At 45.8% G+C, this 16,449-nt stretch overlaps 1 protein-coding gene across 6 annotated transcripts in view; it reads left to right on the top strand.

The window, feature by feature from the left end:
* The first annotated feature begins 282 nt into the window (after window positions 1-282).
* The window catches only part of ATXN7L1 (ataxin 7 like 1), a 278,155-nt gene continuing 261,988 nt past the window's right edge, over window positions 283-16,449 (top strand). For 3 of the 6 annotated variants that reach the window (XM_073009238.1, XM_073009237.1, XM_007982513.3), the window contains exons 1-2: window positions 290-504; window positions 1,002-1,070. In XM_073009238.1, coding sequence (XP_072865339.1) covers window positions 324-504; window positions 1,002-1,070 — 250 coding nt within the window. In that variant the 5' untranslated portion in view covers window positions 290-323. Of the gene's footprint in view, window positions 505-1,001; window positions 1,071-16,449 lie in introns of all 6 variants that reach the window. The other 3 variants (XM_007982511.3, XM_038004524.2, XM_073009235.1) reach the window with 2 other exon arrangements.

Genomic DNA, 16,449 nt, shown 5'->3' with positions numbered 1-16,449 from the left:
CCCCGGGCTCGGGCGGCGCCGCTGCATCCCGGCTGCCGGGCGCTCTGCAGCCTCCGCTCTCCGGCACGCGGCGCTCGCCCGTCAGTGCGGCCCCTCCCCGGCAGGCGGGCGGCCCCCGGCGGGCGGGCGGGCGCGGACTGCAGGCGCCTCTCTGCTGCCCCTGGCGGCCGCGGGCGCGCAAGCCCCACCGAGCTGGCTCCGGGAGACAGAGCGCCCGCCCCTCCTCCGCTCCCTCTCCCCTCCTCCTCCGCCGCCCTCCTCCCATCCCGCCCTTCCTCCCTCCCTCCCCCTTTCAGAACACTCAATGTCGGAACGTTCCGAAGATGACGTCGGAGCGTTCTCGAATCCCGTGTCTCTCGGCTGCTGCTGCCGAAGGAACAGGGAAAAAGCAACAAGAAGGAAGAGCAATGGCGACACTGGATCGCAAAGTGCCCAGTCCGGAGGCGTTTCTGGGCAAACCCTGGTCCTCCTGGATCGACGCCGCCAAATTACACTGCTCCGACAGTAAGAACCCCACCGCCTCCTCCTCCTTTTATTATCCTGTAACCTTTCCATTCACCTAGAGCCACTGGGAAAAAGTGTGTGTGTGAGAGAGAGAGTGGCCCCCGGTGTCCTCCATGCTTCTCCCTCTCTCTCTAAATAAATACACACAGAGACAGATCATCAATGCACAGGGAGAGGCCCGGCTGCCAGGGCTGTCTGTCTGTCCGTGCCCGGCTCCCCGTGGCAGCCCGCGGGGTGGGCTCGCAGCCCCACGGTGTTGTCCGTTTAAAAGGCTACTCTGTTGCTGCTTGCATAGTTTTTTGGGTACCTATCTGGGCCAGGTAGATGGAAACCCGGACTTGGGAGAAAATGTTGCATTGTCAATTTTTGAAAGAATTTCATATACAGTATTTATATCGATCTGTTTGCAAATAAACACTCTCCCTCCCCCCTTGACTTTGGCTTTTTTCCCCCCTTTTTTCCTTATTTTCTGTTTTCCTTTTCTTTTTCATCTGCAGATGTAGATTTAGAAGAGGCTGGAAAAGAGGGTGGAAAAAGCAGGGAGGTTATGAGGCTTAATAAAGAAGGTAAGTGGAGCTACTGGCATTTTAGTGTTAGCATGTGTGGCAGAATCTTCACAGGATTTCGAATATAATGTGAATTGTTCTGCTGGGTACAGAGTGACTAAGGCTTGTCAAAAATTGAGCACGCCCAGGTGACTACTGCTTCATGTTAACTTCTTTCAAAGTATAAATACAACTGGGGGGGTAAAGGGGGGTGAGACTGTTGAAGGCAGAAGTTTACTGCACTTCAGTTGGACTCCACGTTTGAACCTTCTGATGCATATCTGCCATTCTCCCCGGGAGCATCACTGCCAAATGGTGGGGCGTTAAAATTTCTGAAATGAAGAGTGGAGCTCCCTTCACAAGCATCCCGGCCTTTCTCATGGGTGAATGCACAACAGCTTAATGAACCCCATGGTCAGTCATTCCAGCAGCTACTTCTCCACTCACCACTGAAAACCACTGTACATGGCAAACCTGTGCAGCAAGTTACATTTGGCCCACTTTGCATTTGGTCACAGATTGTTATGTGGCAAGCAGGGTTAGGAGCATCTGTATGTGCAGCCCCCCAGCCAGTCGTCAGCTCTCTTTTCCCAGCATGGAAATACGGTACCTGAAATGGGACACACTGAGTAGATAGGTCATCCCAGACCAAGACATGCAAGAGAAGCCACAACCTGCTGGAATTGGGCATCAAACACATATGGTCGTCATAAATAAATCATACCCTGTTCTCATTTGCAAGCCTGCCGTATGTAACTCTGGCCTATGGGCTTCAAATGGAGCAACTCCAGGGGCCACTTGATGCTAAGCAAATGGATGGGTTCATTTGAATTGTGATTCACTAACTGATGTCTTATAAAACATAATTGGTTGAAATTGGGGGTAGGAAGATGGCACAAGGGGACAGAAGAGGTTGGTGGTATTGAAAGAGTTCAGATATAAGTAGGCCATAGGTGCATTGCTCATCCCAAATGAATAGAGAAAAGGTCATTAGATGCCAAAGAATGGTCCCCCTCATAAAAGGGAATGTCACCCTGGAAGGCAGCTGAATCCTGCGTGGAAAGATGGAACTCATTTTACGAATCAACACTTCAGATGGTTGGTTTTCTGTGCCCAATCATTTCCTGACCATCCACTGAGAGGAAACTTTGTGCTTCAGAAAAAATAACATGAAGGTTAAAATGTGTGCATATTCAAGGACAGTTCCCTAGCACAGTGTTTCTGCTAATTAAGCACTTTGGGAACAAAACATTATTCTAAAAATGTTTGCTTCTAAAATCTTGTGTGATCTTGACATGTGTCTTCAGGATGCACGAGGGACTGATGTCAAGTGGACTTTTTACAAGTGGCAGCTTACTTGTGTTAAATGTTCATGTGTGTTGGCAGTGGGAAGCATCACTAGAGATTGTTTTTCTTCACACACAAACTCTTGAAATCTCTAAATGCTTGCAAGACCCAGTTATCAGGCTACTGGCAACATGTCCACAAAAGATGGTGAGGCTGTGGAAATCTTTAAATTAAAGTTGAGTAAAGGTCATGGTATGGCACAGGATGGCTCCTCTCAGGTCTGGGTGATGGGTTATGACTATCACATACAAAACTCACATCCTTTCCCCCCAGTCCCTATTTCTATTTCAGAAGACTGTTGTTCTCAGATTCTCTTTGCCTCATGAGAAACAGATTCTTTTTTTTTTTTCTTTTTGAGATGGATTCTCACTCTGTCACCAGGCTAGGGTGCAGTGGTGTGATCTTGGCTCACTGTAACCTCCGCCTCCCAGGTTCAAGCGATTCTCCTGCCTCAGCCTCCTGTGTAGCTGGGACTACAGGCACATGCCACCACACTCAGCTAATTTTTGTATTTTTAGTAGAGACAGGGTTTTACCATGTTGGCCAGGATGGTGTCGATCTTTTGACCCCGTGATCCGCCCGCCTTGGCCTCCCAAAGTGCTGGGATTACAGGCGTGAGTTACCGCGCCCGGCTGAGAAACGGATTCTTTTAAGAAAAAATGAAAAGCTCTCCTTTCCTCAGAAGTCACAGGTGGTACATCCAGCTTATTAGGTCCTTTGTCCTATAAAGGTACAAAGATTTAGCTCCTAATTATATGCATTTGCATTAAGGACACCCACTGTTCAGTGTAACTTGAAATCGCTAACTTCACCAAAATAGCCATATATGGGCTGAAATCTCTTTGTTCATGGGTCTGGTGGAACAGACTTGGGTGAGCAATTCCGATGGTCTTTCTGGTATATATGCACGCAGTTTTCTTTATAGATAAAATATCTATATACTGAATACATATTCCCCCATGGTGAGAAATTGAAGGGGTGTTCATTTGGTTACCTGGATCTCCAGTAGTGCTTGCCATGGGCCTTCTTGTTGGAGTGATCAGCAAAGTCTTGGGGTGGATACTGTTTGTGGATGGGTCACTGCAGGACACAAAGTAGTCTGTGTGTGGCTGTGTACCTGTGCGTATGAATGTATGTAGATTGTTCATGACACTGTCAGCTTTAAGCAGGTCTTGAGAAGAAATTCAGCTTTAGTGGGAATGAATGAACAAATTACAGTTTAGAGATTCCAACTGAGAAATGAAGGGAGGTGGTTCCGAATTTTTTTTTTTTTTTTTTTTTTGAGACGGAGCCTGCCGCCCAGGCTGGAGTACAGTGGCACGATCTTGGCTCACTGTGAGCTCCGCCTCCCGGGTTCACGCTGTTCTCCTGCCTCAGCCTCCCGAGTAGCTGGGACTACAGGCACCCGCCACCAAGCCTGGCTAATTTTTTGTATTTTTAGTAGAGATGGGGTTTCACCGTGTTAGCCATGATGGTCTCGATCTCCTGACCTTGTGATCCACCCGCCTTGGCCTCCCAAAGTGCTGGGATTACAGGTGTGAGCCACCGCGCCTGGCCGGTAGTTCTGATTTTGATGTCTTTTTTTTTTTTTTTTTGTGGTAAAATATACATAACATAAAATTTATCATTTTAACCATTTTGAGTATACAATTCAGTGGCACTAAGTACATTCATAATATTATACAACTATCATCGCTTTCCATTTCCCAAATTTTCCATCATCGCAGTCAGACACTCTGTTCCCATTATGCAGTCACTTCCCATTCTCCATTCCTCTCAGCCCTGGTAACCATGGTTCTACTTTCTGTCTCTATGAAGTTGCCTGTTCTAGTACCTCATATAAGTGGAGTCATACAATCTGTATCCTTTTGTATCTGGTTTTTTCGCTTTGCAGCTCTGCATAGCTCATCCATGTTGTAGCATGGATCGGTACTTCGTTCATTTTTAAGGCTGAATAATATTTCGTTGTGTATATATACTACATTTTGTTATACACTCATCTGTTGGTGGACATTGGCGTTGTTTCCACCTTTTGGCCATTTTGAGTAATGCCACTATGAACGTTGGTGTCATATGATATTTTTAATAGACTAAACTCAGGAAGAGAAGTTAGGCTGGAAATGTGAAATAAGAATTATTTTGGTTTCTGCCTCTATCTGGCCACAACTTCAGAAGACACAGCAAGGACTTGCAGACTTTTTGAATAACGTGATTACTGTAATACAGTACCCTATTCCTCACCCCTTTAAACTTTCTTTCAATTCTTTCCATTTCTTTCAGTTCTCTGCCTATACTGTATGAAATGTTAACTGGATGCTTTGAAATGTCTGTAATAAAGTTTTCACATCATTGTTATTATTTCATCTAAAATTAGCTAAATTATAGCTAAGAGGAATTTGCCAGTTTTCTTTTATTTTTGAAACAGAATCTCACTCTTGTTGCCCAGACTGGAGTGCAATGGCACGATCTCAGCTCACTGCAACCTCCACCTCACGGGTTCAAGCGATTCTCCTTTCTCAGCCTCCCAAGTAGCTGGGATTACAGGCATGCACCACCACCACGGTCGGCTAATTTTGTATATTTAGTAGAGATGGGGTTTCACCATGTTGGCCAGGCTGGTCTCGAACTCCAGACCTCAGGTGATCTGGACGCCTCAGCCTCCCAAAGTGCTGGGATTACAGGCATGAGCCACTGCACCTGGCCCCAAATACTTTTGAATGTTGTCATCATCTGGGTTCAGAAGGCGTTGCTAGTTCCATGGGTGGATGTGGTTAGATGGGCTTATATCTAGGACAACCTGGGCACTAGAAGGAGCAGGAGAGCACTTTGAGTCGGCTTCCTACATTTTGATCTATGCCCTTTGGAAGTCGGGTCTCTGGGCCTATTTGCCCATATTTAAAGTAAGGGAGTGGGACTGAATGTCCTCTAAGGTCCCTTTGAGACCTCTGAACCCAAGCTTCTCTATTGAATGTACCTTCCTTTGAGATGCAGTTATAGCAGGCAAACTGTTTCTAAAGAAACTTAAAAAAAAAACCCAAGCCCTCACATTAAAAATATCTTAAACTACTTCAAAAATAACTGGGTTTATTTTCTCAATTTATAACTTCTTGGTGGCAAAAATCACTGAATCTCATACACAAGCAATATTCTGCTGCAAATCATTTGTGAATGGTATCTGGCCTTCAGCATTCCGAGAAAAGTGGGGTTCTGAGTCCAAAACCCAGTGTGTTCCCCCAGTGAAGAATGATTTGACCTCAGTCAGCTTGGATCAGTCAGGCATGCAGATTTCCTGTGAGGAGGACTCCCAGAAACCTTATTAGCCTAATCTATGAAAGGTGTTTATGAGAGAAAATTCCAAGGACGGCCATTCTTCTGTGCTAACCTTTTCAAATAATTTCCTCCTCAGCTTGGTAGATTTATCTGAAGACTTTTTTCAAGCTAATTAGGGAAAGGCTCTCAGTGATTTGGAAAGATGTTCCCCTTGCCTCATCTGAAGTTTTTTTAAAAGAATACCAATTCATAGATAAGGAATAGGGTTCCTATGCCTCATAAGTGTCCCTAACTATAAGACAGAGATAAGAATAGGGTTGTTGTGATGATTAAATGAGATAATACAAAAGGGCTTAGCACATAGTAAGTCCTTAATGAATGTTGGCTTTTATTATTATTATCATTACTAGTGAAGCTAACTCTAGAAAACTTTATTCTAATTAACTAGGATTTTAAACTAATCTGTGATGAAAAGAAAAGATACCTAGCAGAAACTTTATTTTTAGAGTAAACCATTTTATTATAATTTTATGAAGCTAATGATTTTTTAAAGAAACAATTTCTATGGATATCAATTTTTTTTTTTTTTTTTTTTTTTGAGATGGAGTCTCACTCTGTCGCCCAGGCTGGAGTGCAGTGGCGCAATCTCAGCTCACTGCAACCTCCACCTCCTGAGTTCAAGTGATTCTCCTGCCTCAGCCGCCTGAGTTGCTGGGACTACAGGTGCGTGCCACCACACCCAGCTAATTTTTTGTATTTTTAGTAGAGACTGGGTTTCAACGTGTTAACCAGTATGGTCTCGATCTCCTGGATCTTGTGATCTGCCCACCTTTAGCCTCCCAAAGTGCTGGGATTACAGATGTGAGCCGCCGCACATCCCACACCCGCCGCACATCCCACACCCCGCCGCACATCCCACACCCCGCCGCACATCGCACACCCGGCCGGATATCAGTGTTTTTAATGGAGTGCAGTTAAGTGATCATCGATAAGTTTTATCAAGAGCTATCAAGTAATACTTAGCCTGTATATGGCCTATGGCTAAGAAGAGTTTATACAAAGTTCTTTTTAGGGACTGGGAGATCTAAATAACTTCTTTAAATGATCGATAAGTTGTTTTATTTTATCACTGAGGAAAAAAAAAGAGTCCTCAATAGATTCCTGTTTGGGTCTCTTGGAAGCCTACACTTGCCACTTTGAAAACTTGCCTGTGTTTTAATGTTCCCACATGTTTCGATGTGATGCAGATAAACTGGTGGAAAGCTTCCAATCTGAAAATTGTGCTGGGGCCAGTAAGACATTGCTGTGACTATAAGAGTTTGCTGTTCTTCTGAGATGCTGGTGGAATTGGGCTGCAATATAGAAGGGTGCAGAGAACATAGGAGCATGCTCAGCACAGGCTCAGGAGTCTTGCAGTTGTGGCTGGATGGGAGAAAATTGGAGAAAAAGATGGCAACTGACCTGGTTAAGAATGAAGTATTCTTAGAATCCAAGCCAGGGAAGTCAGCAGCAGGCCATGGAGATTTATGGGAAACTGCGAACAGCTTCCCTTTATCATTATACAGACAACTCTGTTATCTATGTTAATAGAAGATGGGAAGACACAAAGTCCACAGATTACACAGATAAACCTCATTTTTACCATTAATTTCAACTTCATTCCCCATTAAGCCTACCTTCCTCCCCTTTTGCTAACAAGCAGTAACATTTGTTCACTTTGGCGTTTCATTATCATCTCTCTTCTCTGGCCCAGCTTTTGGGATGGAAGGATGGGAGAGATGGAGCGGCTTAAAGGTGATACGGAGGAAAGATGAGAAGGAGGAGAAGGGAAGGACTTGGAGAGCTATAAGCTCTACAGGTGCAGCTCACTGATGGAGCAGGGGCATGCCACAACCAACACAACACAGATGAGAAAGGACATCCTGATCATCTAGTTTGGGATATACAAAGCTTCTAAAATGAGTATTTCATTGTACATACAATTATTTCTTTGTGCCTGGGTTCCCGTGTGGAGGAAATGTGGCTCTGGCTCCTTCCACAATAGGAAGCGAGGATGGATGCACTGAAACAGTGTATATGATATTGCCTTCTTCTAAGTTGCCCTGTACCAGGGTCTCATCCTATGTCATTCTATGAGAATAATGTTTCTACTGCTAGAAGATGTAGACCATTACATACACATACATATTCATTTTAAAACTACTTATTTTTTAATAATGTTCATGTTACAAAATTCAAAAGGCTATCCAAGTGGAAAGTAAGTCTCTCTCCCACCCCATCCCCAGTTGCTTGTGTATTCTTCCAAAGATATTCTGTGTGCATTCCAGTAGATACATATATAATTTTGTCTTCTTATTCTCACCTGAATGATAGAAAGCTATAGTATTAGCTGATATCTTGCCATTTCCATTTATCTTAGAGAGCTGTCCGTATCAGTTCATGAGAAGTTGCCATGTTCTCTTTTGGTGCCTGCATAGTAGGGTAACAATTTAAGCCTCTGGGTGTCTTGCCAAGTTTTTAATACCCTCAACTGTTTCTCAGCCTCCCTCATGCTTTTGACCTGAAGGGAGCTCTCCTGATGTACCAGCACTGGGCTAGACACCAGGGACACAGCAGTGAGAAAGCACAACCCCTGCCTGCCCTCAGGGTGCTTCCAGCCTAGTGGCAAAAGTACAGGTGGACCATGATGAGTGCTCTGATAGGGAAACTCAGGTGCTGCTGGAGGGCATGGTAGGGGGCCTCACTGAGGTAGGGGCTCAGTGCAGGCCTCCCAGAGGAAATTTTATGTAAGCTAAAACCTGGAGGATACAGGAAGTTACCCATGTGTAGAGCTGGGCAGGGCAGAGTTAGAGGAAACGACAGGGATAAAGGCCCAAATGCCAGAGAATATAGACTGTTCTGAAACTAAAAAGTCCTCTTGCTGGAGTAAAGATAGCAAAGCAGAGAGTAGTATAATGTTTCTCACCAGTGGCACCACTGATGCTTCTTTTTGGGGGCACTGTCGTGTGCATGGCAGGATGTCCTGCACCTCCACTTGCTAGATGCCTCCCTCCCCTCCCCCAAGTTTAGACAGCCAAAAATGTCTCGGTACATTGCCAAATGTCCCTGGGGGACATATCACTCTGACAGAGAATCACTGACTGGTGAGGCTGGAGAGGTAAGAACACAAGAAAAATAGACGAAGATACTCACAGAAATATTCTGCCAATATCTGTCCATGTGTTAGCCTTCAGCCCATGTAAGTCAGCCTTGTTGATTACTCAGCAGATATACCTGGACTGTGACTGTCTCCTGGCACTGGGCTACATTTGGGAGGATCTAAAGATAGAGAAGACTGGGTCCCCTAGGGAACCCTCCTCCCAAAGTTACCAAGATGACTCTTCCAAACCTTGGAGTCCAGTCTGTAGTCACTGGTGACAATAGTGAGTTGCAGGTTCTAATTCTTTGTGGCCCAACCCTCCTTCACTGTGGGTGGAGGAGACCCAAAGCATCAATTCTGGTAATGATGGCATTTATCATACAGTGGTCCCCGATGTCAAAAGCACCACATCGCATTGGCGAAGCATTAAGGATTTCAGTTTATATTTAAAGTCAGGCTGAAAATACAACTGGCGTTCTCTGCAGCTTGATTACCCAGGGGATATGTCTGAAATGGGGATGCACATGATGGAAAGCAAAGTGGCTGCTTTCATGATTTCCATGTTAAGCCCGGGAAGGTACAAAGGGTAGGGGAGGGCCTGATTCCTGAGGCCTTCTGACCTGTGTGCCAGGTGGTCTGCAGCATCAGTTAAGGCTGTGAGGCCATGTCGATGCTTTCAGCTGGTGGTTCCCAGGGGCCTACCGTCTCTGCTGCAGAATTGATTTAGAAAAGTTAGGCAGATTTGTTTCTGTATGGTTTTCTGGGTTGGTTGCATTTATACTCTTCAGGCTAACGTTTTGTTTATGACATTTTGTTTCATTCGTGACATACTTCAGAAGTAGACATAAGATGGTAGTAGCCAATGCAGTGAGACCTTGTCCTGGTCAAATCCCTCTTCTCTAAGGACCCCACACCCTGAGGTGGCCCACTATTCACATCTGGAGACAGTGGTCACTGAGTGATTGCAATAATCAAACATAGCCATAATGGAGAGGGAGAGCTTTAGCCAGTGGGTTCTACTTTTTCAGAATATTGTAGAAACTGAACGGCGAGGACTGACTTCTGTGTGTGTCTCTCTCCTAAATCTCCCTGTCTGGTGTTCTGCTGATTACGTGCTCCCAGCTAATGCCGTTTGGCTGGCATTCTCTTGCTCTCTTCTGTGATAGAGCTCAGACTGCCAAATGGACCTGGATTTGGACCCTGAGGTGCTTGAACTAATGATGAAACCTCAGGAAATCCCTTCGTGCAAGTGGGCTGAGGCTACAGTGGAGCATCCTTAATATTCAGGGGCTAGACCTGGCTGCCCTAGTCGTCTATAAGTGAAGCTGGAATTCTGCTGTGGGGAAAGCATTGTTTTTATGGAGACGCTTTATCCTTGTACCTGTGGTTTCTCAACACAATTCCGCTTGCCAATTTTAAGGGATCAGGTGCTTACAGAAGAAATGGAAACCAAATAAATACTCTCTAGGGCAGGACAAAGTGGCACTAGGTCACCACAGTGGGGAAGATAAAAGTGAGTCGATGATGGGCTCTTTGAACACAGAAGCACTTACTGGTGTACCTGATTCTGTGATGCTAATTGTAAATCTGTGAACATTAATGGTGTAAGGGGGAGTGGGAGTTCTGTGACCTTACCTCAAGGCATTGACAGGCCACAGAGTCCTGGGGTGGGGTGGGGACACAGGACAGACACCCAGTCTGATGATACTAACCACAAGTGAGTTCAGCATTCCAGGGGTATGGAAGATGGTGGAGACATGGTCCCAGTTTGGTTATATCAGACCAAGGTGATGGTCCGGTTCTTAAAAAGTATATGAGCCACAAAAGGACAAATACTGTGTGATTCCATTTATAATGAGGTTCCTAGAGTGGTCAAATTCATAGAGACAGAGAGTAGAATGGTGGACATTCAGGGGCTGGGGAAGGGGAAATGGAGAGTTCGTGTGTCCATGATACAGAGTTTCAGTTGGGGAAGATGCAGAAGTTCTGGAGATGGACTGTGGTGATGGTTATACAACATTGTGAATATACTTAATGTCACAGAACTAACCGTACACGTAAAAAATCGAGAAAATGGGTCAGACGTGGTGGCTCATGCCTGTAATCCCAGCACTTTGGGAGGCTGAGGTGGGCAGATCACGAGGTCAGGAGATCGAGACCATCCTGGCGAAACCCCGTCTCTACTCAAAATACAAAAAATTAGCTGGGTATGGTGGTGGGTGCCTGTAGTCCCAGCTGCTCAGGAGGCTGAGGCAGGAGAATTGCTTGAACCCGGGAGGCGGAGGTTGCAGTGAGCTGAGATCGTACCACTGTACTCCGGCCTGGGCAACAGAGCGAGACTCTGTCTCAAAAAAAAAAAAAAAAAAAGAAAAGAAAAGAAAAAGAAAAAGAAGATTTAAATGGTAAATTTTATGTTATGTGTATTTTACCACACACAAAAAGGTTCATTGGCATTGCATGCTTAGGAGTTTAGTGGAGCATTATTTAAATCTTGATCATTTATTGGCTGGGTATTAAATTAAGCCTCAATTTCTACTTTTCTTTTCCAGAGTGGGAATAGTAGTACCTCTCAGAATTGTTGTGGAAATAAATGAGATGCTATCTGGTGTAAAGTAGGTACTCAGTAATGTAAGCCTTTGTTGTGATGATTGTTGTTTTTACCAGGCACTTGGGTCTTTGCCTTTGTCTTAGAGCTGCCACTTCCAGGGGAAAGACTGTGTTCTTACTGCTCCAGGGGTGTGCCCGGGGCTCACCAGGCATCTTTTGTTAACTTGTGTGTCTCCATTTCTTTAAGGATGCCCAGAACAAAGACAAAGGGATTGGACTGGTGTCCCTGTACTGTTAGTCTCAAGAGTGAATCTGGGGCTGGGCAGGTGGCTCATGCCTGTAATCCCAGCATTTTGGGATGCCAAGGTGGGCAGATCATGAGGTCAGGAGTTCGAGACCAGCCTGGCCAATATGGTGAAACCCCATCTCTACTAAAAAAATACAAAAATTAGCCAGGCATGGTGGCATGTGCTTGTAGTCCTAGCTGCTTGGGAGGCTGAGGCAGAAGAATTGCTTGAATCCAGGAGGCGGAAGTTGCAGTGAGCTGAGATTGCACCACTGCACTCCAGCCTGGGGGACAGAGTGACACTCCGTCTCAAAAAAAAAAAAAAAAAAAAAAAAGTGAATCTGTTTCAGTGTTTTACAAAGTGTGTTCATTCTGGAGACCCTGCTGTGTTGTTCTGTAGGGTCCTTTCACCCCCAGCCCCAGGCTGCAGTCATACTGAAATGAAACAACTGGGAGTGAAACATAGGAACCAGGAAAGTGCTTTTTCTTTTTTTTTTTTAATTTATTTTTTCGAGACAGGTTCTCTGTCACCCAGGCTGGAGTGCAGTGGCAGATCATACTCACTGCAGCCTCGGTCTCCAGGGCTCAAGCGATCCTTCTACCTCAGACTCCTAGGAAGTTGGGACTACAGGTGTGTGCTGCCATGCCTGCCTAATTTTTTTGACTTTTAGTAGAGATGAGGTCTTGCTATGTTCCTCAGGCTGGTCTCAAACTCCTGAGCCCAAGTGATCCTCCCTCCTCGGCCTCTCAAAGTTCTGGGATTACAGGCATGAGCCACCGCACCTGACCAGGAACGTGCATTTTAAACAGGCTCCTCAGGTGGCTCTGATGTTTCCTGAACTTTGAGAACTACTGTTTATTGTTTGAGAGAAGTGGCTCTCAACCCTGCCTACCCTGAAAATTGCTTGGAAGCTTTTTAAAAGGAAATAGGCCAGGACCACCCACAGAGATTCTGATGCTATAGATGCAGGTTCAGGGGTTCTAAGGGAGCTGCTTATGTGTTTCCTTTTGGAGTTTTTTGTCTGTTTTTTAAATTTACTTTTCTGGTATCTTTTGGGCTAAAGACAGCCCAACTTATGTGTTTTTTTGTTTGTTTTGTTTTGTTTTTAAGTAACAATCCTAAATGTCTTTTATTGGGCATTAACTAGATGCCAGGCACAGGGCTAAATGTGCATGTTCACATTTAATCCTCATGACCACCCAGTGAGGCAAATCCTGTTATCAACCCTATTTCAGAGATTGGGAAGCTGAGGCTTAGAGAGGTTAAGTAATTTACCCAAGGTGACATAGCTGGGAAATAGTAGAGCTGTCCTGAACCCCAAGGCAGCCTGATTCCAGAGGCTGTACTCTAAGCACTGTGTCCTGATGTCTGTCGTCCTAGGAGCAGGGTTAGAACTAAGGGGAAGCAAGCAGGTGCCCAGGAGACCTGTTTAAGTAGGGCCTCACGTGGGCTTCTGCAGGTGCAGAGTGAGTGCTCCTTAAGTGTTGCACCTGGGCACCTGGCTTGACTCATTCTCTCACCATCCTTGCCCAAGAGAGCGTGTTCTTTAAGCAAAATGGCGAGGCTGGACTACCTTTCATTCCCTCTTGCCTGTGTAAGCTAGTGGCCTCCTGATAGGACCCTGGGTCTCCCCATCAGGGAAATGCTCTCTCATTCCAAGGCCCCAGCTTTGTGGCCTCTGTGGTCAGAGTCCTGGCCTCAGGGAAATCACAGGAGCTAATGCAAACTGTGTTCCTTTTTGGGAGAAGGTGTTAGCAAAGATGGTTGCCAAGCAACTCCAGGGGCATCTATCTACAGTGATGATTTCTCTCTTTTTTCCTCCTTTTGAACATCTTCTAGGCCGCTGTTCAGTTTCCCTCATGGCATTGGGATTGTTAGTAATTTCATGAAGGGTGCGCTCCCTAGGATGATGGAATGTTAGAGGTGTCCATCATCCTAATGCCACGTTAGAGGTGTCATTTTGATGGTGACATGCCTGCTAAGTGGGTGTGAAAGTCCTTTACCTTCTTCAGCCACAGAGATGCCCTGGTTGTCACTGGCTCTGAGAAGGCAGTGACAAAGAGGATCCTTTGGATTGGAGTGGCTGGGAAAGGCACAGAATGCATCTCCCACATGAGGACAGGATGATGTGGCAACATTTACTTCCTGTGACTTTGAATTTCACCCATTCTCCATTAATTGGGGCATTTAAGCATTTTATAGTGATTGCCCTACTGGTCCCAGAGGAGCTGGTGTCACCCCCCTGTCTCTCTCTTGGTGGTTTCAGAGACCAGGAGTCCTTGACAATCCTTTCCTCCTCGGTGCTGTCCCCTCTCCTAATTAGTCACCTCCTCTATGTGTGGTTTCAAGTGACCTTCGATGGGCCCCAGACCCCATGGTCTACCAGCTGGTGGTTTGATTCTTCTGATAAGGACCAGGAGCTTGTGGCTTCAAGCACCTTTTACACTTAATGGGACAGAATCCCACCCAGACTGGCAAGAAGAGGGTGATCCACTGGAAAAGAGGAACTGGTCACATTTTTGAGTGGGAAGGGGCAGTAGCTCTGTTGCCCAGGCTGGAGTGCAGTGGTGCAATCATAAGTCACTGCAGCCTTGACCTCCCAAGCTCAAGTGATCCTCCCATCTCAGCCTCCCTCCCAAGGAGCTGGAACACAGGTGCACACCACCATTCCTGGCTAATTTTTTCTATTATTTTTACAGACGGGGCTCTCCCTATGTTGCCTAGGCTGGTCTCGAACTCCTGGGCTCAAGCGATTCTCCCACTGCAGCCTCCCACAGTTCTGGAATTACAGGAGTCAGCCACCACGCCCACCAGAACTGGTCACATTTGCTTAAGGCTGACTTCGTTTGGCCAACCCATGTTCAACAGCCCTGTTAACCAAGTCCCCAGACTCCAGGCTTCCGTTCCCTTGAGTTACTCCCTCATCATTGTGCCCTTCCTCATCATCTTTTGCAGAAGCAGGGCAGAATCCAGAGAGAATTAGGGACTCAAATGAGTCCTGCCACTTTCAGTGGCTGAGACAAAACACTTAATGGCAAAATACAAACCCTGTACACAAGCCAGGTTTAAGCAGAGTAGGGGCATATTTGCTTTCCAAATGGAATTACTGGGGATTTCTTTAAATAGTAGACAATCCTAGAGCTTTCTAAAAATCATATTTGCTCTCAGAAGTTTTCATGGCGCCCACTTTTGTGCCCTTTCTGCCAGCTCCTCCCTCGGAGCGTGAGGCTTTGCCCTCGGTTTGCTCTGCATTTGCTCCGGACTCTGGCTCCTGTTCACACCCCAGGTGGTCCCTGTGTGTGGCGATTCTGACATGCTTGCAGCTTTCCTGACCTCTCCTCCACAGAGTGCTCATCCCACCCCTGGGTGCCGTGCCAGACAGCCCTTCACGGATGTCATTGTGCGTCTCAGACTCCCCTAGACCCAAGTGCAAGCCGAGCCTGTGCATTTTCCCCATCACTATCTTTAGAAAGACCCCCTCCTCCGCTCCTCCCTCCCTCCCATCTTAGCGATTCCCTGCACCTCTCCATCTCTCTCCACTCCCCGACCCCCACCCCAGCTAGCCTGCCTCATAGCCTACCTAGATTTTTATAATAGCTGTTTAATTGGTCTTCCTGTCTGTATCTTCCCCGCACACCACTTCAAAAATTAATCTTCTGAAAATCCACATGTGTCAGTTTGTTCCTCAAGTGAAAACCTCTCAGCACTTCCTCATCGACCACAGTTAATGCAGCATTCAAAGTCCTCAGTCCCTTCCTATCTGGACAGGTGGCCTGCCCTTTGCAGCAGCACTTTGGACAAGTGATGTCCTTTCCCTGTTCCCCTCTCTGCTTCTGCCTCCCATCTGCATCTAGTGTCTTCCCCTTCTCCCCCTCCCCTTGCCCCTCACCCTCCTTCCCCAGGGCCAGCCATACTTTCTAAGGAAGCCTCCCCGCTGCTCGGGCCACCCCACCTGGAACTTCTCTGTACCTTGTGCATGCTAGCCATGCCCAGTGTACATGCCCCCAAACCTCGCACCTTACACTGCTGCAGACTCTTCCCATGGTTCACATGTGTCTTGTCATCATAGCTGCATTCAAATCTTCTGGAGGCAGGGTGGAGGAAGAGCGATCATATTGTCCCCTTTTGTTTCCTGAGTTATCTTTCGACCAGCAGAGTGTTATAGTTTGACTAAGCATCTTATTTGTTTTTGAAATACCTGTATTGTCTTTTTCTTCTTTTTTTAAGAAGATTGTGGTAAAATACTATACCATCTTAACCATTTTTAAGTGTAAAGTTCAGTAGTGTCAAGGACATTCACATGATCTTGTAGCCAATCTTCATAACTCTTTCCATCTTACAAAATTGAAACGTCATACCTGTGAAACCAACAGTTCCCATTTGTATTTTCATTTTTAAAAAATCAATCTGGAGATGGCCTATGAGGTTTTATGATTCACCATCTGATATTTTGAAGTTGTCAAGATTCCAAGAACTGGCAGGACTCCTGAAGTTTCTGTTCAAGTGGATCGCTGGAGCTACAATGCAAAACACAGCTCACCTTAGGGCGTTAGCTCCAGCATCCTAGGTCAGCAGAGAAAATTCCATGAAAAAATGCTACCGCTAGGGTGCTGAGTCCCAGACATCTTTGAGCACCTAAAGTTTTTCATTTAATATTTGCTAGTAACCCCCACCCTGCACCATTCTTTTTTTTGCCCTTGCAGTTCAGTGTTAAAATTTTTCACATGTATAAAAAACTTGAAATAATGGTACCATGATCACCTATAGAATTAAACATTAGTTCACATTTTGTCTTGTTTTCATATATATA

The sequence above is a fragment of the Chlorocebus sabaeus genome, chromosome 21 (assembly GCF_047675955.1).
Source record: "Chlorocebus sabaeus isolate Y175 chromosome 21, mChlSab1.0.hap1, whole genome shotgun sequence".
NCBI lineage: Eukaryota > Metazoa > Chordata > Mammalia > Primates > Cercopithecidae > Chlorocebus > Chlorocebus sabaeus.
This window is presented reverse-complemented; position numbering and strand designations above follow the sequence as displayed.